The sequence below is a fragment of the Toxotes jaculatrix genome, chromosome 23 (assembly GCF_017976425.1).
Source record: "Toxotes jaculatrix isolate fToxJac2 chromosome 23, fToxJac2.pri, whole genome shotgun sequence".
NCBI lineage: Eukaryota > Metazoa > Chordata > Actinopteri > Toxotidae > Toxotes > Toxotes jaculatrix.
The window spans coordinates 4,359,398-4,382,932 of NC_054416.1; the positions used below are offsets into that span (position 1 = coordinate 4,359,398).

Here is a 23,535-nt window from a genome sequence, read left to right on the forward strand (position 1 = left end):
CCTGTGTAAAAGACAAAGAGCTTTATGTTAATTATGGATGTGGCCTGAAAACATATATGTTTGACTGCTGTTGTTGCAAACCATGACGACCATTAAGATAAGCAATTTACTGTCATGTATGACAAAGAAAAACAGCATGATGGAGCCAGAGAATGTTCGGAATATGAAACGATTAGCCGATTATAAAAATACTTTTCTGTCAATTGACCAATCAACTAATCGATTAATCGACTAATTGTTGCAACTCGAGTGCCAATCACAAGTTATTTCCTGCCTACACAAATGTGGTAAACACAACACTGTCCAAAAATTCGGCCAGATACTTAACTTGTGTGTCTGAAAACGCCTTTTCTGAGTCAGAGAACGTCTTTCAGATGATTACTCAAAGAGAAACCGTGACATCTGTGAATCAAAAGATTAATCTGGGTTCAAAGGTCATTTCTCTCAGCCTGACCTTGACTTGCTTCACTGATTGGTCGACACAAATGTTGCACCTCCCACGCTTAATCCATAAATGCTTTGGCAGAGTCTGACCAGCTTTTTCTCACACAACTGTTCTTCTGTCTCCTCATGTTCTTTTATATTAAACTATTGGATCCAGATATGTGATTTTGCATCATTTGTCCAGATCCTACCACATATTATTTCATAAACAAACACAACCAAATAAAGAATTTACAAAAACTACGGCTGGACACCAAACAGACTGATATTAAAATGCTACGATTCTTTTTTTTTTTTTTCAGTGTTTCTTCCATATTGTGATAGCACATCAACTAAAATCAAACATGGCCACTTCAATAGAAATGTGTACAAACTGCTCTCTCTGAAATACCACTCTTCTCATTCAGACACTGATTCAGTCCGAGCTATCCATATCAAGTTTTTTTTTTTTCCTGAACAGTAAATGAAGGCCTGTTTAGAGAGAAAAAGCACACATACAAACTCACTGGACAAAAAAATTAAGAGTCACTTAAAACCACTGCGAAGAGAGTGGTGATAAAAACATCTGTCTGTCAGAGTTCACGCAACATACACACACGGCATTTTTGCAAAAATTCACAAGTTTTTTTTCTTCTATTTTTTATGTGGGAGTCTTCGTCACATCACCTCCTTTTCACCATTTTGTGTCAGTGTGCTAAACAGTGCTGTGGCACAAAATGGTGCCGCAAGGAAAGCAACCTGGTCTCTTCCTTCTTCACATTTCTCATGATCCAGAGCGATTTCTTTCCCCTGTCTGCAGTCGCACAAGAGTCAAACAGGCGGCACAGCGAGACACTGAGGAGAAAAGCTCTTAGAAATACAAGCCCGAGTCCCCAGGCGTCCTCAGAGAGGGACACATTACTTAAGAAACGGTCTTCTTTCCACCCAAATCTGCCTCTTTCCTGTCCAGTCGCATGTACGGCTCAAAAGCTGAGGAGCCACAGCCATATGTGGATGTCAGTTCATGATGAGCACCCCCCAGCAGCGGCATGGAGAAGCAGAGGGAGTGCGGTGGTGGGACGCCCAGCCGCGGTGAGGGCGGGGTGCCGCCCAGTGACGGCAGCGACAACCCGAAAGTCCCCCCTGGTAGGGAGCTGGGAGGAGTGCTGTTGCTGATTCCAGGAGAAGTGGAGGAGCCTCCGCCCGGGCTACTCAGCAGGGAGCCATTTGCTGGGTGAGGCGGAGGCCCTAAGAGAGAGTTGGGAGGTGGGGCAGGGCCCGCCAGGAGGCGGCCCTGCTCCAAGAGGCGCAGGATGTTGCAGGTGGCCAAAGACTCAGACGTGGTGGAAGAGCGTTTGTCTGAATCTTTGGTTGTGTCCTTCTTCTGTTTGGTCCGGCGGTTTTGGAACCAGACCTTGACCTGCAACAACACAACCAGGAAGAAAGATTCACATTATCATGTGTGCTCCAAACACACACTTTGTCAGCGGTAAAATCAGTACAATCTGAAATAAAAGGGCAAGAAACCATCATCATCCCAGGACACTGCCTCAAAGCGAGAAGAAATCAGAGTTTTTCATGTATTTCATCTTATAAAAACAACAAAATTCTGATTTATATATTTCGTTTTGTACATTTTGAAGTTGTTCTGTGCTCACAAAGTACCACAAAGTTTCCTCTGTTAAAACTGTGTCATGACCCATGAGCTCTCAACACTGCTCTCTTCTTTTCAACCCTGTAACTTGAGCAGATCACTGATGTTCAAACACGCATTTACATAAGCCTCCCTCGCAATCAGTAATTCATATCCTGACAAACTTCCCCTTCACATGCTCAAAAGCTGAAGGTTTCCACAGGCTGAACACACGTGTGACTGACTTCTTTGTGACCTCTGCTTGATGCACATCTATGTAGCATGTTTTGCGCGCCGACGGTTGCGAGCAGTGAGAGCACGCAACACCTTAGCGGTAAACCAGTTATACACGCATAAATCCGTGCAGAACAAGAGGAGATGCTGTAATCCCCTGCTACCAGCCATTGGATCAACTCTGTTGTTTTCCTCTGCACATTTGATCATGGTTGGTCCCACACACTCTTCTCTCACAGCTCTAACAGGCTAGAAATGCACATGTGGGAGAGGGCAGTGATATTAGAGCTACACAGCAGAGTGGGAAAATCAGCTCAGTTACACGCAAGAAACACAGAAGGATAACCGGGATCCTCCCTCATGTATGCAGAGGTTTAAATATTTTCTTAGACAAAGCGACACAAAACAAGTTGACTGCACAGATTTCGCTGCCTGTAGAGCAAAAAGAAAGTGAAAACGTAAAAACTAAAAGGAAAAACTCATGATGGCCATCAGCATCTGAACCGTCGTCATCTCTCACGGCAGCAAACTTTAGAGTTTCACCACCCGAGCCATCACGCCACCCGCAGCAGATTGAGAAAAGCTCGGTGAACTCTGCCTGTCCTTGTCTGCCATGTTTAATTGATGGGGCTCTGCGTAGCTTTAATGTATAGCGTGTGGAAAAGTTGGGGCTGGGCAGGATGCCGATTGGAGGGCACAGTGGGGTCACAGGAGATCGCTGCACGGAGAGAGCCACCTCTGACTGGAATCACACACATGAAAAATGTATATGATCCTGACCGAGATACAGCAGGCTCCATTTTTCTGTGTACCTCTCAGTGTGGCGTGAAGAGGGGCAAGTCAAAAATTTCTCGTATCTTGTTCTGAGACACAGTTAAATTTCAGTGATCAAAATTTAAAAAATTCCATGCAATCTCAGTTTAGTCAGAGTAATTCATAACAGATATAAGTACAGATATAAGGATATTGATTAATCTACCAATTATTTTCTCAATTAATCTATGAATTATTTGGACAAAACACGTCAGAGAATCGTGAAAAATAACCATCACAATTTCCTACAGCCCAAACATGTTCAGTTTATAATGATACAAAGCAGAGAAGAGCAGCAAATCCTCACGTGAGCGGCTGGGACACGAGGATGTTTGGCATTTTTGCTTCGAAAAATAACTTAGAGGAATAATAAGAAACTGATGAACATTCTTGTTGATCGGCCTTCAGTGGAAATCAGGTGTACAAGTGAGACTGTTACACTCAGCAGGATCGCCAGGTTCCTCTGCTTTTTCCGGTCGTCCTCACATCCACGCAGTGTGAGTTTGCAGTGCATTGAAAGTTATTTACACGCACAACAGACTTTGCATCGGCCTCATCGCGGTTTTTCGTAGAAATCCAGTAATCTAATCCCTGATAAGTGGGGATTGGCAGCCGACGACTTTAAAAGTAAACTCCTGTAACAGCAGAAATGCACAAGCCTGTAAAGGGTCTGTGGCTTAATTTAATTAAAAAGTTTCATAATCACTTGTTGGTTGCACAACAGCAAGACGACACATGTAAATCACACAAATCAAAAAAGACTGTAAGGACTGGACGAAGGTACAACGCAAACACAGCAGGACTACGTGAACACACACACATTCACAGAGAGGTCACATGCGTGGTGAACACGTGAAAGTCACACATGCACACACGCACATACACACACACACACACACATTTGCTGAGAGAGAACCTCTCACATGACTCCATTTATCAGTAAGACCACTGCTCTCTGTCCATGGACCTTTAGGTGTCAAGATCCTTGTCACTGTGTTGATGATGGACAACAGTTTTGGTTTGACGTCAGAAAGATTTTAAGGTTTCAGTTTCATGAAAAGTAGAAGTTTTTGTCTCGACAACTTCAAAGAGTCGTCAAACACATCGTAATTTAGTTGTAGTTTCATCTCAGCCTTCTCTCAAGTTAAAGTCAGGGTTAGACACAACAAAGCAGAGACTTACAGGGAAGAGACTTTCTGAAATAAATTCTTTTATCTTCTTCATGCAGCAAAATGTCTGTTTTCGAGCTTAATCTTGGGTCCTGTAGTTACATCTGATTCTCTCACTGCACACTGGCCCAACACTCACAACTTTCAAACATCGTTGCTGAATTTAATCTGAATTTAAGAGACAGAACCTTTCCCAGCGGGCATCCTGGTGACCCAATGGTTTAAATTGTTGACCGCTGAAACTCTGTGTCCTGAGTTCAAGTCCAGCTGTGGACATTTCTCTTTCTTTATACCCTCATTTGTGAAAAAAAAAGCTAAACTATTCTCTTCTCCAGCCACAAGAAACAGCACAAGTCAAGTGGCTAAACTATAAAACCGCAAACTAAGCATGTTTCATTTCCAAAATGAGGGTCAGTTACGTTGGTGACCTGCTGCGCAAAGATGGACAAAGTAATTTGGGAGAGAACTGGGATAAAACAACCGGCTTTCCCCAGAACAAAAGGGGACACTTCTCAATGGGCTGGTCAATTTAAGAAATGCCCTAATTTTAACCATTCCTGACAACACGCCCAGACCCAACCAGCCAATCGCATCTACAAGTCTGGCAATGCCCATTTATATCGCGCTGACACCGAACTGGGAGACTGTGAAACTTTTCTTGGTTATGATGATCTCACCGGCGCTAATGAAGTTTCTGCCGGTGGAATGAGACTCAGACAAAAAGTGAGTCTTTGTAAAGTTTAAGTATTTTTAACTCTTCTTTATTTTCTCAGATGAGGACTGTTTATAAAACGAGTTCTCCTCTCGACAAGACGAGAACATCGAACAATTCTGGAAAAGGTTTTTTTTTTCCCACATTCAGTACCAAGGTTTAAAATATTTGTGCATAGCTGTTAGTAATAGCCAATAAACTGTCAGGGTTTTGTTAGGCGAAATCTTATTTCTAAAATTTTATTTCAGGTCTGTGACGAGACACAATCTCCAGGCTCCTGCATGAAAGTCAGAAGTGCTACACACCCGTCCACCGCCTTTTGCGTGTCCCATAGCGTGTTCACACCGTCACCTTCGTGCAGCATCAGTTTGCTTTTGTCTTGTAAAACACCTGAGTCTGGGTGGCATAGGTTATGACCCAAACGTAGGTGCTGATTGTGTGGAAGTAATTGGACCGAATGGTGTTAACTACGGTATCACTGCACTGTAAAGGCAGGCTCAACAGGCAGCTAGGTCAAGTGAGATCATAGTTTCAGCTACTGACCATGACACAAATAATGGGATCGGGGAGGATCCCACAGCTCAGAGAGGAATACTGACGCCAGCAAGTCTTACTGCAAAGACCCAAAAGAGGAACAGAGGGAGGGATAGCAGAGATGGAGATAAGAGGGGAGATGGAGGGAGGGACGGAGAGGTGACAGGAGGGTGGGACAGCCAGCGGAGATGATCTGTGTCGCTGCCTCTCCCTCCTCTCAGTGTATATTTCTTCCTTGTTAGCTCACACACGGCCTCACTAAGACCTTTCCCTGTATTTTACTCATGCGCCAACGCCTGCCAAACACCCACATCCCATAAAAGGCTTTCACTACAGATGAAACTCCAAACCAATCCGTTTCCTTTATCCCCAGGCAGTGGGTGTGGCTCAGTCTTCTGTTCACATCACAGTCCTCCTATCGATTGCTCGGGAGGGAAAAAAAGGGAGGGGGGGGGGCCTCGCTGGTGTTTTACAGGGATTTTATTAGAGGGGGGAAAATGATGAGAGGAGAAGAAAGCAAAGCTGCCTTTGGTACATCTACACTATTGGATGTAAATCCTTTTTAATGGGATCCAGGGTTCAGAGCTGGGGCAGAGATTACCAAGGGAGATCTAGATCTGGCATGACCTGCATTTGCCCCGGCCTCGCCCTCTCTGCCTCGCTATGCTTCACTCCGGCCTGCTGGGGCAAGGACATGGAATGGTTAGAGCTCAGGTGAGGAGTTTAGGGTTCAGGTGAAGACGGCAGCACCAACACTGGTGGAGGGAGGGATGAGGAAAGTGATAAGCAAAACAGGGAAACAGGAAGTTCGACTCTACTGTCGATTAATGTCCATGTTATGGTGTTTTTTTAGATCAGAGGTCAATTATTTAAAGTAAACCGGGGGGGAGAAATAAATGCAGCATTGAAAATGTTGGACACGATTTTCCGACTCTTGTGCAGCGTCCTGTTCCCTAACACACGTGGTATTGCATGAAAAGTGGGCACCGAACAAGAGTCTGAAAATTGTTTGGTATTGAATAACTGTTTTGCATCACAACAACACAACACAAGTTTGTTCTACTAAATACAGAACATCACCTTGGCATGAATTATTGATTTAACTTGTTTTATTTTTAATACAAACAATTTTTACAGGAAGTAGTTGGCAGCACTCTGATCCAATGGCGTTAGCCCAGTAGTGTTCGGGTACGGGCACAAGTGGAGGGCAGTTATATTTCGGGGGGGTTACCCCATGCCACCCCCTGCAAACAGGAGTAAATAGTGCTTTTGCTGGGGCGGATTTTTTAGCTGTGGATGAACCCACGTTTGGTGGACTAGTCGATATTCATCACAGTGGGACAGTGTATGACGCAGAATAACCTACAGTGCCCCTGTTCACTGTAACAGAGGAACATGTCACTCTGCAAAAGCAACTCATTTTTTCTGGTTTTCTGGCAACGACTGAGCTCTGTGATACAGAAGAGTAAGATGTATCAGGCTTTGGATACAGGAACTAACTTCCCAACAGGATCCATTCATTGCTGGTTTCGTTCTCTTGTTTAGAGACAAAAAGCCGATGATTTAGTTAAATATTACATGGAAATGGTTCCTTAAATATATACTGGAATTTCTTATGTATGATCAACTGTCTTCTCTCTTTCCCCCCTTTTTAATTCTGCATCTCTAAAAACAGTCAGTACTTTAAACATATCTGTGCCGTTCTGTGAAATAAAACGAAACACAAGGTAGGGGATAAAAATGAAATGATGGGGGGCGGGCGGGGGGGGGTGGGGGGGTAAACGTAGGCAGGGCGGGGTAAATTCAAGGTCAGGGAGAGATGATCAGGCTGGCATGCATGAATACACAGTCCAGTCGGGCAGAGGTCAGCCAATCCGAGACCTGCGCTGTGAATCCAGACAGCTGCAAACAGAGCGGCAGGAAAACTGGGCTAGAGGTAGAAAGGTTAAGCCAGATCAAGACCCAGTGTACAGATCAACTGGGCATCCATATGTGTGATCAATAAATCAGCTAAGCTCTGCAGTGTCCCAACACGACACTCGATCAAGTGAAAGACGTGAAACAGGAGAAAAGAAAAAATCGGAGTAAAGAAATTGTTTGTTTAGATGTTTTTTTTTTTATAATTGCGTCTCTTTTGTTTGTCCCAGTTGTTTCCTTATCACACTGTTTTTAAACCACTCTATTTCCCTGCTTCTCTGTGATGCAGTAAAGCTGAACTGATCTGAGCTACAACCATGGAAAGCATTAACATAAACATCTGAGTGATGAAACACACTCTCCTGTCTGGCTGTATAATGCCCATAATGCAAAGTGAAATGCAGGATTGTGACAGTAAGGTCTTTAAGAAGGACACTTGGTTAGTGTCTTTCACACTTTCCATGACCCCTCCAGCAGCTCAGTGATCCCACTGTGACCCTGTTCAGACCTCCTGATCCCAGGCATGTGATGAGCCGCAGCACATAATGAAAACTATTTTCCATGGATATTGTACCAGGCAGACCAGCGACCATTAAACTGTATGTAACGGACCAGTGGATGCTCAACTATATGTAATGAAGGGAACCAATGGCAGACAGAGTGTACTCAGCTGTACTGTGTGCGACGGACCAGTGGCTGCCATCATTAAAGAAACCAAAAGAAAACAAGCTGGAGGAATAACTTACTCAACTGTGTGTGATGGATCAACATATCAGCCTTTTATCAAAACTGTTCCAGGTTTTAATAATGACACCAGAACCAATTACATGCAATTAAAATTATTGCCTTTTATAAAGAAACTTTAGTAAGACGCTTTAATAGATCAATGACTCTATAAAAATAGTGTTACCCTCCCAGAAATTTTATTTTTGCATGAGTAAAAATATTCAAATAAAAATAACGTCTTGTATCATCATCATGGTACATCTTAAAAAGGGAATCATACACTGGTACCATCGCTCCCTCTAGCAATTAGCCCTCTCACTCAGAAACATAGTGAAGGTACTGACTTCAGATCCATGCTGACTTCAGCTTTACGGTTCCAACCCTGTACATCAAACACGGGGCTGACACGCTGACACGGCCCTCCTCATGCTCATGTCAGCTGCTTGTCAAGTATAACATCACCCTGACTCCACTATGCTCCACTATGTATTGATAGGAGCTGTCCCCACAGCACCTCCTCCCTTCCTGCTGAACTCAGTGCATCTCCAAACTGACCCTCATCTTCCTCCTCCTCTTCTTCTCCTCCTCCTCTCCTCCACCTGCCTCACATCCTCTCATATATTCTTAAAGTACACACCTTAAACCTAAAGCCAAAATCATAATTTCCACCATCACATTTCACCTCACCCCTAAACCTCAAACCCCGCCCCCCCACCCCCACCTATCCCTGCCTGAATAAACCCGATCTGGTCCTCCATTGCTGCAGCACATGTCCAGCCAGGTTCAGCCAGGGGTTAACTCCATCTTATAGAATCGCTGGTAGATATGGCTGCCTAATCCTCCTTAGCACAAAAGCACTTGGGACTGTTATGAGGCCCACCTCTTTCTCCCTCCCTCCCTCCCTCCCTCTGCCCCTCCCTCTCCCCCTCTCTCTCCTGTCCTCCATCCATTCCCTCTCTCCCCATAGCCGGGTGAACCCCTCCAGGTTTAGATAACAGCCTTTACCTCCTCCCTTCACACACTATAATGCTGAGATAAGCTGCACTGATTCGCCCCCCCCCCCAAAAAAAAAATCAGCAGGGGTTTGAATATGGTCCATGACTTTTCTTGCATGTCACCCCGCAGTCACTCGAATCACCTTCAGCAAAAAACATCTAGTGTGGGGTGTTTACCACAGAGACTCATGATGCCCAAAACTCTGGCTAAATCAACAAAGACGCGTTTTTCCCCATTTTTTTTGGAATCATATTTGATTTTGTTGTCATAGCTGCCAAAAGCAAAACGCCAAATGCCTGTCCATTTTAGAAGACAGCTCAAAAGATACTAAAGATTCTAAACATACTTCAGTTTGGGGGGGGGGGGGGGGGGCATATACAATGCCTGTGACTTAAAGACAGTCTAAAAAGCGTTAAACAGCGTTCTACTACCACTGAATCTGGGGCTGCATAAATAAAATCGATTATTTTCTCATAAATGTGTCGGTGTTTTTTGGCATGTGCCGTCGTGTGAACACATGGTGGGGATTCAGCATTCCTCTTTCCAATGACAGGTGTTTGTAAGCTCCGACGCAGGTAATCCACCGGTGTAATTGCATTACACATTTGCCTGGCGAATGACACAAAGCGGCTGCATGGACAACATTTGACCACGCTGATTGTTCTGGCAACTTGGGGTCAGACTTGAGGCACTGAGTGCTCGAGTGTGTGCGTATTTGTGTGTGAGAGAGCTGGAGAAGAAAAGTGAAAACCTCTTGAATCCAATTTTGCTGATTTTCCTGTTTTCACATCAGTTGAAGGATCACATGCTCCTCCATATGTTTGGAAAATTACACCATCCTTGGCTTCACACACACATTCATACACACTTCACTCTGCCAGAAGCTGATGAAACAAGTCAATTCAATCTGAGAGAGTGATTAAGGACAAAGACAACCAAGACTTAATTGCTATTATGTTCTTTTGATTATCTAATCAACTGATTAGATAATCAGAGCCTCACGGTTTCTTCCTGACCATCATCGAGGTGGACAAAAGTTCCTCTTCTGAAGATGATGCTCTCGCTTTAGGTCACCACACAGTGATGAGGAAAGAGTTTGTTTCTTTACAACACGAAACAAACATTTTCACTGAAAGCAGAGTGTGCGGGTGTGTGTCTGTCTCCCTTCCTATCTCTTTCTCTATTCAGTGTTTGGACAATTCGCGTACTGTGCAGCCGCCTCTCTGCTACATCTGCACAGCTATACGTCATGGCCGGGTCCTCTACACCCCAGACAAGTGGCCAGACACAGTCTGTCTGGGCCATCATGGAGAACAATACACACAACAAGGACATTCACTGTATGAGGACCCGCACATAAACACAACTTGTCATCTTGTCTCCTCAGTCTGCAGAGGGACACAGAGGTGTATTTGGGGGATTTTCCCTATAGTTTTTATGACTTTTGGTCATGTCAGTGGACCAGATCGAGCCTGTAATGCAGTTTCAATTTATCTCTACAACAATGTCCAAACAACCGCCCTGTCCTCATATGATATTACACAAATATTCGCAGATGTATTTCAAAACCAGTTACACAAGCAGACGTAACTTCTTAACAGGGAATTTAGATTTACCCAGTTTCATAAGAGGTCACATAAGGGTCACCTAGTTTTTAGAGAGCCTGTTTCTGGATTCTTCACCCTACCAAAGTGCTCATAAGATTAATCATAATGCATTTTATTCATCAAGCACAAGATACTCAACGATGCTTTACACAACATGTTAAAACCAAAGGTGTGAGCAGGACCTGGACCTCCAACCTCCCTGTGTTACAGAAAAGCCACAGGCAAAAAAATACAAGACAGCAACGAGAAGCATCATCTGAAAGTTTTCACAGCTTTCACTTAACCGAGCCCGAGGCCGTTTGCTATCAAGAAATAGTCCGACTGATAGAAAAGACAGCAGGCAGAACGTGAGAGGGACTGTGACACTGATCTCGGGTGACTTGAAGACCTGTCAGAAGTTGGTTGTTTCACATTAAGGTGGGTGATGGTCTCAAATCACACCAAGTACGTGCGTTTATCAGTTCTTAACAGCTGAATCAGAAGTTGATTTCAGACTAAAACTAACACAAATGCATGGATTTGACCCTGAGCTCATGTTGCACACACACACACACCTTTAACATTGACTGGTTTGTCATGTAGCTTCAGGTGAGAGCAACACCTTGAAAGACAAACTGTGACAAAAGTGTAGCTGCTGAACTTCTCCTCATCCATCCTGACCTGACAGGCCAGTGAACAAAAACAGAAAAGAAAATCAGATGGTGCAGGTGTTTGCTGGCATCAAAACAGGTAAACTTTTAGAACCTGTCAGACATTTTGAAGGTCTCCCCCGCAGGAGTTCAGCTCCAACTGTGCCGCATAAGGGTATGGATAATAAAACTGTGAATATGCAAGTGAGTCAGTGAGACCACAACTGCAGGTACAAACACACACACCTACTGTACATGCAGACTGATGCACTTTGTGTGTCTGTGTGTGTGTGTGTGTGTGTGTGTGTGTGTGTGTGTGTGTGTGTGTGTGTGTGTGTGTGTGTGTGTGTGTGTGGCCTCAACTGTTTTGCATAATTGCAACCAGAGAAAATTATAATTATTTAGACATATTAACAAATAATTTGATTTTTTCAAAATTAAGTTTCAAACAAATCTTCCACAACATAATGTCTCATGTCCCAAAAACTAATGTCATTTCTGCTCTCACATTTACATGTCTAGATTCTCAAATTCTTTTAACTTCTTGCAAAGAATAAATAATAGTTACTTCACTGTTTACCAGTATCATATATACACATTTAGAAAATAAGCCAATATAAACCCACCTCCACGTATTATCCAACCACAGTTTTCAAAATTGGTTGTGTTTTCAGGGTTTTAACACAAAAACTTATTTCCTCATCTAAAAACACAGCACCTGTCTTGGTTGGATTTAATCATTGTTGAAGATTTTTGAAGGTCAAAGTATTTGACGCATCACAAAACACGTTTGAACAGTCCCTTCATAAATTAAATCCTGCCCAGACATCCACTCTAAAAAGACAAATATGTCAAATCAAAATCGCTGTTTCACTGGGTCCAGAAACTACTGTGACAAAAAGAGAAAAACAGACGCAAACATTTGCCCACCTCTGTGCATTGTTCAGCCAGCTTTACATTAAAGATTAAACATGATTCCATCACTGAGCTCCCTCCCATTTCCTGCAGGATTAAAGCAGTTTAACGCAACACAGAGACCATTAAATCCATAGCTTCTCCATGGAAGGGCTGCAAACAACAATAGACTGATACAATGGCAGCATATACGTCAGCTGCACTGAACTGAGGAGGACTGAGGAAGAGCTTAAAGTGACCACACAGCATGGTGTCCTGAAATCTCCTGAAGCCTCAATGCCAAACCAACTGGAACAAGTAGGACATGTTGAAGAATGAGTTGAGTTTTGGTCTTTTTCTTGCAAAAAAAAAAAAAAAAAAAAAGCAGTCACAGAAAGATGCTTGATGCTCTGCACATTTTTAGTCTGATGTGAGGTAAAAAAAAGAGCATGAGAAACAACCTCCAAAACAGTTTGGTAACTAAGGAATCCTACAAAACCTAAAAGAAGTCTGAGATTTAAAAAAGTTTTCTGTATTTTTGTTGTTTTAAACTCCTCTTTACACAGAACTACATAGAAAAAAACGCACAAAACAGCTTTTGTAGTTTCCTCTGTGGTCATTTACAGTAGACCTCCACTTTTGTAGACATGAAACAGCTGTAGAAATAAAAACTTTCCATTCAGCAGCAAATGATCCTCCCTCACATGCACAAATCCCCACACCACCACAACATACCTTCACAATAAGAGCTGAAGCCTCCACGAACATCCACCAGTATCCACCTATGATGCGTGAGCAAACTGATCATATAGGAAACTGAAATGTGGGGGTTTCATGATCTAGTTCACGGTTTCTGTGTGCGTCTGTGTGCGTGAGTGCGCGCGCGCGCGCGTACACAACACCCCCTCCTGCTGTGTTACCCTGTAGCGGGGAGCCACCTGCCGGGATGAAGGGAGAGCTCTGAGCTGGTAACAGATTACTCGGTAACGCGTTACAGCAGAGTGATTACTGAATGGATGAAGAGTTACCGACTTTCCTCTCACGATGCTGCGGCTACTAAAACACAGAGATGAGTTTCTACAGACGCGTTTTATCCATCTGTGGGCTCGAATGTCTGAATGGGGTTGGATTATCAAAGAAAAATCAGCATTTCTAAGACTCATCTCAGTCAGAATTAAACTGGATTTGAAGCGTTATTTAAAAAAATGGCAGCTTTCTTCACGTTACTTGGAAATATTTTCGCGTGATCCAGCAAATCGATGACATTGCTGTTGAATTTGAACTCTTGTGCGGTGGAAAGTTGCGGGTTTACAGGTTTGGGAGGACAAAAACAGAAAAAATAAGGAATCTAAGTCAAGCCACAATTTATTTGAGTTTTATGTTTGGTCCAAATTCGGCGTGTCTTGGCGAGATACTTCGGCGAAATATTCATCTAATAGTTGATAAACATTTCCATTAATTTTTTTTTTTTTTTTTTTTTGCTCAATTTATTTTCAAATAAATAAAATCAACATTATTTCTTTAAAGTTTACATGAATTTTCATAAAGTCTTTGTGTGTGTGTGTGTGTGTGTGTGTGTGTGTGTGTGTGTGTGTGTGTGTGTGTGTGTGTGTGTGTTTCCAATGTCTGCTGCCTCATTGCGTGATCCGTTTGAATACCTGACCAAACTAATTGGAGTTACACCATGGGTCAATGACCAAATCCCCAAACATTGTTAAAAAACACTTAACGATCCAACCTCCCATATTACTGTAATTAGTATTTGTGTTTCAGTAATAGATAAATAGGCCTGTCACGTTTATATAAGGTTTTTTTTTAAAGTCTGCTGCTTTAGAATGCTTCAGTTGCCATAAACTTATATAAATGTTTCTTAAAGCAAATGTGTAAAATTTAAAGAGAAAGAATCCGCGCAGTGTGATCCATGTGAAAGAGTTTGGAACAGTGATACACAACGGAATTGTAAAGAAAAACATCGAAAACAGACCAAAAAACTCAAATATGAATCGTAACTCGAAGTTTCTTCTGAGTTACTGACCCTTTAGAGCTTTGAAATGAAGCGTAATGCCTCTTTTGCAAAATTCAAATTCGACGAACTGGATGGTAAAACTTTTTCAGCTCATAATTGAAACCACCTCGCTGCTTTTGAAACAGGGAAACCTGGAAAACAAGAGTTAAAGGCCCACTGGAGGAGGTATTTATGGAAATATTATGAACAAAAACTCTTTTAAAAACTAGATAGAGGCCTATAAACGTTCGCTGTTATAATGAAGCTGCTTTTAAACCTAACTGTCTTTAAGATGAACATCAAAATCAAATTAAAAAAAAAAAAAAACTATGAGTAGCGAAACAAAAACATCAATAAACACTGTAAACCACCTGCAAACCAGAAAACAGTGCTAAACATCTCTCTTATGAAGGGACCTAAAAGTTTGAGAGCTTCCGTCTTTTACCTTTGTAATTTTTCGTGATTGGCTTTAAATGGCGCGTTTGCTTTAAAACATGCAAAAAGCCACAAATAGAAGAACAGGAGACGAGGAGAAAGAAAGAAAAGGCCGCTAATGCCAACTAAAAGCCTTTCGATCACGCTTAAAAGCTGCTTCGATAACAACGCAGCATTAAGAAATTTCTGTGCCATGGGCTTAATATTTCACGCCATTACTGAGGAGACTTATTTACATTCTGCTCTCACTTGAAGGTCAGGCAGTTTGCAGACGGTTCCGTTCAGCCAATCCTCTGCTGTACAGCGTCTCCTCAGCAGCAGCAGGAAGCTGAGGCCCTCCCATTAACACCCCTAGTGTCAGCACTAATGAGGGACACAGTGGCTGCTCTGTGCTCCCAAAACACACACACACACACACACACACACACACACACACACACACACACACACACACACACACACACACACACACACACACACACACAAACCACCACCACCATCCCATCACCTTTATGTTTGAGTACATTTTTGTGTGTGGTTAGATGATACTGTTGGTTTCACGGTGATGGTCCTTAAATTCCTGCATGTGTGTTTTTACTTCCTGCAACAAGTGTTTGAACACAAGTCTGCAAAAGGCCTAGAAACCAGCCTCCCGGTGTTTATTCGCACTGTTAAAACTGAAATACATGTGCAAACGTTTAAGTTGGGCACTTTTATTGTATGATTTTTTTTTTTCGTTGGTTTCAATAACTGCTAACTTTTTACACATTTTTAAAACTTTTTTTGCCCCACACATCTGCAGGTTTCAGGCGGAAACAAAATAAAACTTAAAAGCTTAAAGTATTCGTCCTTCAGAAGGATTCACAATGCGGAAAATATGATAAAGTCACAAGTGAATTCGCAAGATTTACGCCCCTTAGGCGATTTACCCCTTAGGTTTAAACTCCTCATCTCGTCAGAGTATAAATGTACAGTTTTGTTGAGGAGATTTACATTTCCTTTTGCTTTAGGCCACGTTAGTCGTCGTTAAAATGCCGTTTGTGGAGTTTTCGATAAAATTCTCAAATAGTTAAAATCCTCAAAACTAAAATTAAATCAAATATATATTTTTTTTATGTAAAGCCTCACGTCTTGTGCATTATTGCTGCAGGACTCTGAGACAGAAAATTGTTTGCTTTAACAAAAACATCCTACATAGTCTATAGTGGCTGCGGGAGTCAGTGTGTAAGTGATGACGCCCATGATAAACACAGAGGGGTTGGGCTCCTGGCGCTGCAGGAAGATCTGAATGAAGCGCGTGAATGAGTGCCATGAAATGTGCGCAGTGTTCAGACAGAGGAGCCCGGAAGCACCAACAGGCCGGTGAACAAGGCAGCAACATGCAGATCCGGAACTTTACCGTCTCTCTTTACATTTTCAAAACACAGTTACAGCGCTGGAAAAGAGGAAACAGGCGGTTTTTTTATTTAAAAAAAAAAAAAAATAAAAATAATAATAATCTATTTACAACCCAATAAAACTGTATAGAGACAGAGAAGAGTGACACACTGAGTAGCTTCACACACACATGAACACACTGTTAATCCAACAGTCCCATAACGCATTTGAGAGACTGATACTGTTGAATTCTGGTTCAGGCTGCACAAAGGTGTTGACTCATAATGTGTCCTGGCTCATGTTTGAGCTGATGTATTAGCCTGTGAGTGTTTTTAATCAACTTTCATTCAGTGTTCATGTCATGGGCAGAACAAATTTTTTAAATTTAAAATGGGCCGAGGCTACACGGTCAGTCAAGCATAAAGAAATACACAGACTAATTGTGTAAAAGTAAGGCCACACTTTAGCCCTGGTTGTTCCAGTAGGCTTTAAGTTCTTTTTAGGCCTGCATTGAGGGATTCCCAGAAACCCCTGGTGTTTATTTATAGCTATTCTTTTTTGTTTGTGTCTATTTTTTTACCTCTGTGCAGTACACATTCAAATTAAAAATAAACTGCATGTGCTGTTGGACTGTAAACATTCCTACATTTGTTATCCTGTATCTGGCCCTGGATGGTCCCATTCTGAGAGGCCCACTGTGGAAAACGGTTTTGGGCGGGGCAGCTATGCGGGCTTATGGCTCCTCTCTGATTGGCTGAGAAGCCAATTAAAGCCCATGAACTCACCTGTAACCAAATCCTTCAAAAACATGGATGATGCTAATTGAAAACACCTGCTTGCTTTGGCCCACAAAATATCGAACTACCACTATGGCTACAAGCTACTTAGAAAATTTTCTAAAAAGTATTCTGTGGGCTGTGCTTAGGCCTATAGCTAGCTACGAGTGGGCTACCAGGCTAGTCAAACAACTACATTTGGTGAAATAATTAATTTGTTTAAATATTTTAAAAAATATATCTTTTTGTTTATTCTTAGATTATTTATATGTTGTTGTTTGGTTTTTTCCGTTTTTTTTTTTTTTGTTTTTTTTTGTTTGTTTGTTTGTTTTTTGTTTTTCCAACATCCCCCGAGTTATATCGGCCAGAGCAACCTTCTGAAGACAGCTCCGACTCAGTCTTACCTGTGTTTCAGAGAGATTCAGCTGCCGCGCGAGCTCGGTGCGCTCGCGGCCCACCACGTACTGGCACCGCTGGAACTCCAGCTCCAGCCGGTACAGCTGTTCGGCCGTGAAGGAGGTCCGCGTGCGCTTGGGCCGGTCCAGGTCCAGGCCTTTGGGCAGCACGATCTCCCGGATGGTGCCTTTGGCGTCTGTCCAGAATAAAAAACACAACAAAGACAAAGAGTCAGTGCAACAAAGGCTAAAACCTCTGGCTGCTAACAGTCCGAGGCTGTTATTATAGGCCTCAAGTTAAAAATAATATATATACAAGCTAAAATCTAAATGGAACCACTTGTTCAGTGGCTATACGCTTCAGACGCATATGGCTGGAGTGAATCTAGGCCTACACGGTGCCAAACTGATGTAATATGTATGAGCAGGGCGATAGGATAATGGTTTTAGAAAAGAAAAGGGAGATGGATGCCCGTCTGTGTGTGTTTGAGATAAACAAACTACACGCATGTTATTTTTAACATAAGGGCTCGTTAATAACACGCCTGTGCTCTGTGTGTTAAAAAGGCCCCGTTTCCTATAATATATATTTACACAATTGTTCACAAGTGTGTTTAAAATAACGGCAAACAAATCCGGCCGAACGCTTTTCCGTCTTGTGGACATATTGACGGCTGTGAGGGTGCTCACAATAATACCAGAGTCTTTTAGCTAACCGACTTCGTGGCCTTTAAACCGTGAAAATTAAAACTGGATCACTTGCGTTAAGATTTGCGTCGTGGCCAAAGCTCAGACACATAAATTACGCTTGAGCTGCCTGCGTAACGTGATTACAGCCACAGGCTAGGTTAGGCATGAAACATCCTGTTTTCCTGAGGTAGGAAGCTGAGGCTCAGATTTTAATTTAAAGTCAATAAAACAAAGAATTGTATCTTATCTTGCACGTTAGTCATAGAGGATAATATAAAAAAAAGCGTAAACGGTTTACTCTTGCTCGTTGGTGTCCTGGCGGACTGTGAGCACGGACTGTAAGACTGGCCTATGAAAGTGTTTTGCTGTGAGTGGTGTTGGCATCGCTCTGTTTCTCTTTCTGCATCAGATTTAATTGACTCCAAACTAGTTAGAGAATGTGGAGCTCAAATCAAAAGCTAACACTGTTTCCAAGTAAAAAGGGCTGTGCGCCATTATCTATTCACAACTACAGCAGCGTGGTGTCTGTGTGTGGGTGTGTGTTGGATACCTGTTCGTTTTTTTTTCTTCCAGGTAAAGCGTGCGTGGAGTTCGGTTTATTAGTGTCGTTGTGCATTTTTATTTTTATTTTTATTTTTATTTTTATTTAAGTTGTGGCAGGCTATCGGTTGTCGGTCTGACTCGATCTGTCAAAAAACTGGCTGCTTCGATATTTTCCCCGGGTGTTGTTTTCAAAGACTGTCTGTAAAATCAGAACAAATTTTTAAAAAATAAACAAACATTTTGGGAGCAGAAAAAAATATATATTAAAATATTAGTGAGAAATCCCGGAGGAGAGAGTCAGTCAGTACACTCGCCCTGGATCTACAAGCCTAACCTGTCTACGTAAATAAATAAATAAATAAATATAAATCATGATGCGTTGCTGTGACTTGAATTTTGCTATATGGACAAATTTCGATTTCGGAATTATTTTCTCCCCTCAATAAAATCCTTCTTATTGTTCAGTGCACAGTAGCCAAGGATATTTGTTCGTATTTATCACATCCAAGGCCAGACAACACCTCCTCTTTGTCCAGGGTTTTGAACTCATAAAATATGCAGTCCAATAAAATATGAAGAGCCCTGAATTAAACATGAAACAATACTGATTGAACCAAACATTCACAGAGTTTTTCTCGAAAGGCTACCGGCTAACTGCAAGAGCGAGAAGCACTGACTAAAAACTGACTTTTTTTTTTTTTTTTTTTAAAGCTGCAACGATGTATCTCCAACTACTACTTGACATATTTTGAAGGCATGGTGATGAAAAGGTAAGTAAAATATTTCAGTTAATAAAATACAGCAGGTGCTTTGCAAGGAGAATAAGTGCGTAAAAATACAAAATTAAAAGCGTAAATGAAACGTGAACTCATCAGTTGTGTTCCCTGCTCGCCCTGGTCTGTATCACACAGTTATCTCAATGACAGGGTGATATTCGTATGTGTTTAGTTAGCCTACACGAGTGAGCTACATAATGAAAGATGCCTGAGAGATCTCCATCTTTACGCACGCATGGTGACTACGCGTAATGTGTCGCCAGGCGAGAGTGAGGTTCTGCACCATAGAGACTATAAGCCTTCTTAATACATGGACATACAGCAGTATACATGTGCACATGTTCTGAGCTCCAGAGCAAAACAAAAGCTCAAACTGTGACGGAAACATTTGCAAAGAGAGGAGGGGAACCAGCGGCTGTGTGCAGACCTGCTGACCTCTCGGTGACCCCGGCCTCTCTGCGGAAAACCCGAGAATCCAGACTCAGCGTCAAAAACAAATCCTGACACTGCAGGCTCTCAGAACGCTCAGTGCGACCTGAACAGTATCTGAACCCAAACCGACTCTCATCTCTGTCCTTTTAAAGGTCATTTCCCCCTCAGACGGTCACCATAAACCAGCGACTGCTGCAGCTCAATAAAACTAACTCCGGACTGAATATCCACAAGCTTTTAAAGGGGATATGAACAACAGCCTGCCGGACCTCACATCAGAAAGGATACCTGGAGTTTTATGTGCTGACTAGGACCATAAATAATGATAAACAGCAAATAAACTTGAGCTCAGTCGTCTAACAAGGAATATAAATATGGAATAATAATAAATACAGAACAATAAAATGTTCTGCTGTCTCTGCAGTTGCTACAGTTACAAGTCCCAACTTCTACAGGAGCTGCTCGATGCTCAGTAGAAGCAGTCGGTTTTTATTTATTTTTTAAATTTGCACCCTAGTCTATAATTTCTCTCTCTCGCAGTTTCTCTCGCGTTTCTGCTCCTCTCACGTTCTCTGTGTTGTTTACTACTTTAAATCGGTCATATCTACGTTAACGCCACTGTTCTGTCACTAAATGAGATGTTTCTGGCACAGGACACTGTACGACCAAACGTTCAATAAAAAGATAAAAACTAACCAGCCAGCAACCATAATATCCACAGCATTCGCCTTTCACCGAGAATTGATAGGCCGACATATCGATTGTGTCCACAGCACACAGTTACACACCACCGCAAAAAAATCTAGCACAAAAGTGCCAGTTGCGATTTAATTTGATCTTTTTTTCTTTGCGGAATTCTGAATGGAAGTGAACCAGGCAAGCTGCTGGCATTTCGTTCTTGGAAAGCATTGGGTAAAACACCGGCTACATGCAGGGAACTTCACAGTGACACAGTTCAAAACGTTTCTTATACAATATTTTCTAGATTTTTTTTCTCCCACTGAAATTGTATCAACCTTTATGTTTACGTGCTGAAATAATAATTAAAATATCCTAAAAGCAAATAACGTTAAATAAGCCGTGGGTCTAGACAGATATAGACATGTGCAGTTTAATTTTCTATAATTTAACATGCAAACATAAATTAAATACAACAGCTTTAGGCCCTTTAGACGTACAATATGACTTTAGAAGAGGATATAATCATATATATTTTTTAAATAATTAAAAATTGACAAAAGATCATTTTTCTTTGACATTGCGCGTGTTTGCTGACTGCATAAATTTTATCTGAATTTTCGGTCTGTCATTCAGAGAGAGCTGGCCTCCTGCAGGAGGGTGTGGACACTCAGTGTAATATTGAATTAAATATTATTCTGCTGTTCATTAACATAGCGTTGGCACACAAAGGCAGTTAGCCACTGAGGTGTAAACTAACACACACGCCACTTTCCCAGTGATTGTTGATGGAGAGCTGGTGTGTGTGAATTTCACCTGATCAGCATGAACGGTTATTTTCCTTTGTTTTCTGGACTTTCTCAGGTCTGATTTCAAACCTACAGTCACACAGATGTGTTACAAAGAAATTCTCATTACACATATGAGGGAAAAATATATATTAGAAGTAGACAAAGAATCAGTATTTCACAAATGGCTTAATCCAATTGTTTTGACTATTGATTTGACCAATCAATTGTTTAGATTTTCACATAAACAAAGGACTGTCCACAACTGATTATTGTTTGGTTGAGCCAACAATAATTTTCTGAGTCATTTAATTTTATACTGCAATATATATATATATTATTTTTATTATTATTTACTTGTGTAGTCTGGTGCCAAAATCACTGAGGTATCACGGAAGTAAAAGTAGCCCATTGTTACCACAACAGAGGCTTGTTGTAAACCAGCCTGCACCAGGGGTTTGTTTAGAAATTAAAATCATACGTTTGGCAGCTTCAGTCTAAGTTTTGGACACACATTAAATAGACTAATATTTGCCTTCTTTAAGGCCACGATATTTTATAAAATATTTAGATTTTTTAAAGGGAGAAGGCATCAAAGAAATATACATTCAGGTTCATAAGAATTTATCCCAGTTTTAACACGTGTGACTGTCAATACTATATATAAGAGGTAAACAGTGTCTGGAGTGAAGCCTGTGATCATGTACAGTTGTTGCTGGACATTGTCTCATTGTGAATTTTAAATATCCCTCAATTTCCTGGAGACTCCCATGGATTTCCTGCCTGAGAATTAGTTTTACGCACAGAATAAATTCAGTGTTTGCTTTGTTTTCGTTTACTTACCCCTCACTAATATCCTCCGACAGTAGTCAGGGTCCACTCCCAAAAGTTTGTCGTGTCCGTCTTCGCTGGAGGACGTCGGTGTCGACGCTGATGTCCCCGGGGTGTCGGTGGAGCTCTGAACCGGGGACCGGCTCCCTATCTCGGTGCGGCACTTTGTCTCCATCCGGTCCGGACACAGCGGGTTGGGTCCACAGCGGTGGTTCCCATCGCCCATAGTCGTTGCCTGATCAAACATCTACAAGTAAGTTACAGTCTCTGAGATTATCTCCCCCTCCTTCTGTCGCTGCTGCTCACCCTTCTATTTCTACTTTCTTCTCCTCTTTGCAAGTGTTCTCCAGAGACGAGGGGAGCATGCCCTCCTCACCCTCCAAAAAAGTAGATCCAGTTACAAAGGAACCACGCGGTCCAGCAACGAGACCGGGGTGTGCTTCAGGTGTCGCGGCATGACGCACGGTCCAAAGTCCAAACCAAGGCAATGGGGAATCGGCTGGGGGAGAAACCTCGGGATCCTGCTCTAACTATAGTAGCCAGGAGGTGCAGAAGAAACGCATGCTACAGCCTGCAAGGTACAAGGGGGCAACTAGATCTATGGAGGAGCGGGGAGGTGCCACAAACACACTCACACACTGCTCACCCACGTAGAAATAAAGTGAGAGGCGGCGCGCAAAAAGAAAAAAAAAATCACACAGCAGTGGTCACAGTTGACCGTGCACACGCCAGGGAGGAAAGTTTCTTCTGGTTTGTCCAAAGCAGCAGCCTGTGACTTCACCCCCGGTCAGATCGACTGCCTCTGCGGATCCTTGATTGCATGTTGTTGGTGGTGAGATGGCCACATAAGGGGGTCGGTGGTCTTCTGTTTTTTGGAGAGCGCACAAGAAAAGATGTCTGTGTTGAAACCCTTCAGGAGGGGACTGTCAGGAAATGGGAAATGGTCACATTTGCTCACAAATAAAGTCTCGAGCACTCTTGTCAGTTTTTTTTTATAATTTGCTTTGCAGCTGAAACATCACGGCAGAGAGGGGCGGCCGATACACCCTGCCTGCACTAACAGATGAGAGATGTTGGTGTGTGGATAATATTTGTGGTGACACGGTACACTTTACAGAGGCAGTAACCCGACACGTCATTTCCTGGCCACGCAGGGTCGTCGCCGATTGGTCCGCTGGCAGGGCACGTTTTGACAAGAGGATGAGCGGCGCTGCAGACCGGGATCAGGCACGGAGACATGAGACGATGGTTGTGCGCGCTACTCCGCTCTGGAAACAGCCAAACGCAGCGCTGCCGGGTTTCCCCACAGTCCTGTCAGACTCTGACATTTTTTTTTTTTGTTTTACGGCCGAACTCAGAGCTCTCCTCCTCTGGAGCAGAAAAGAGTGTGAGTGCAGGGCGCACAGTAGATGCTTCTGACCCAACAAGGTAAAACCTAAATTACAGTCAAGATGTGTCACAGTTTAAGCCCCTTAAATCTTAATAATGGGCGTTAAAATTCACAATATGAAAATATAAACTT

General features: G+C 42.4%; 2 protein-coding genes across 2 annotated transcripts in view; both read right to left on the bottom strand.

Moving 5' to 3' along the window:
* Positions 1 to 1,345: 1,345 nt before the first annotated feature.
* On the bottom strand, positions 1,346 to 22,260 carry vax2 (ventral anterior homeobox 2). Its single transcript, XM_041031199.1, has 3 exons — positions 22,026 to 22,260; positions 17,285 to 17,472; positions 1,346 to 1,843 (listed from the first exon to the last, which is right to left on the bottom strand). Exons 1-3 carry the CDS (start codon positions 22,258 to 22,260, stop codon positions 1,346 to 1,348), a joined length of 921 nt encoding a protein of 306 aa, XP_040887133.1.
* c23h20orf27 (chromosome 23 C20orf27 homolog) overlaps positions 13,873 to 23,535 on the bottom strand; it is a 39,634-nt gene continuing 29,971 nt past the window's right edge. The window contains exon 7 of the transcript XR_005893148.1: positions 13,873 to 13,902. The gene's annotated coding sequence lies outside the window, so the exon portion shown is untranslated. The remainder of the gene's footprint in view (positions 13,903 to 23,535) is intronic.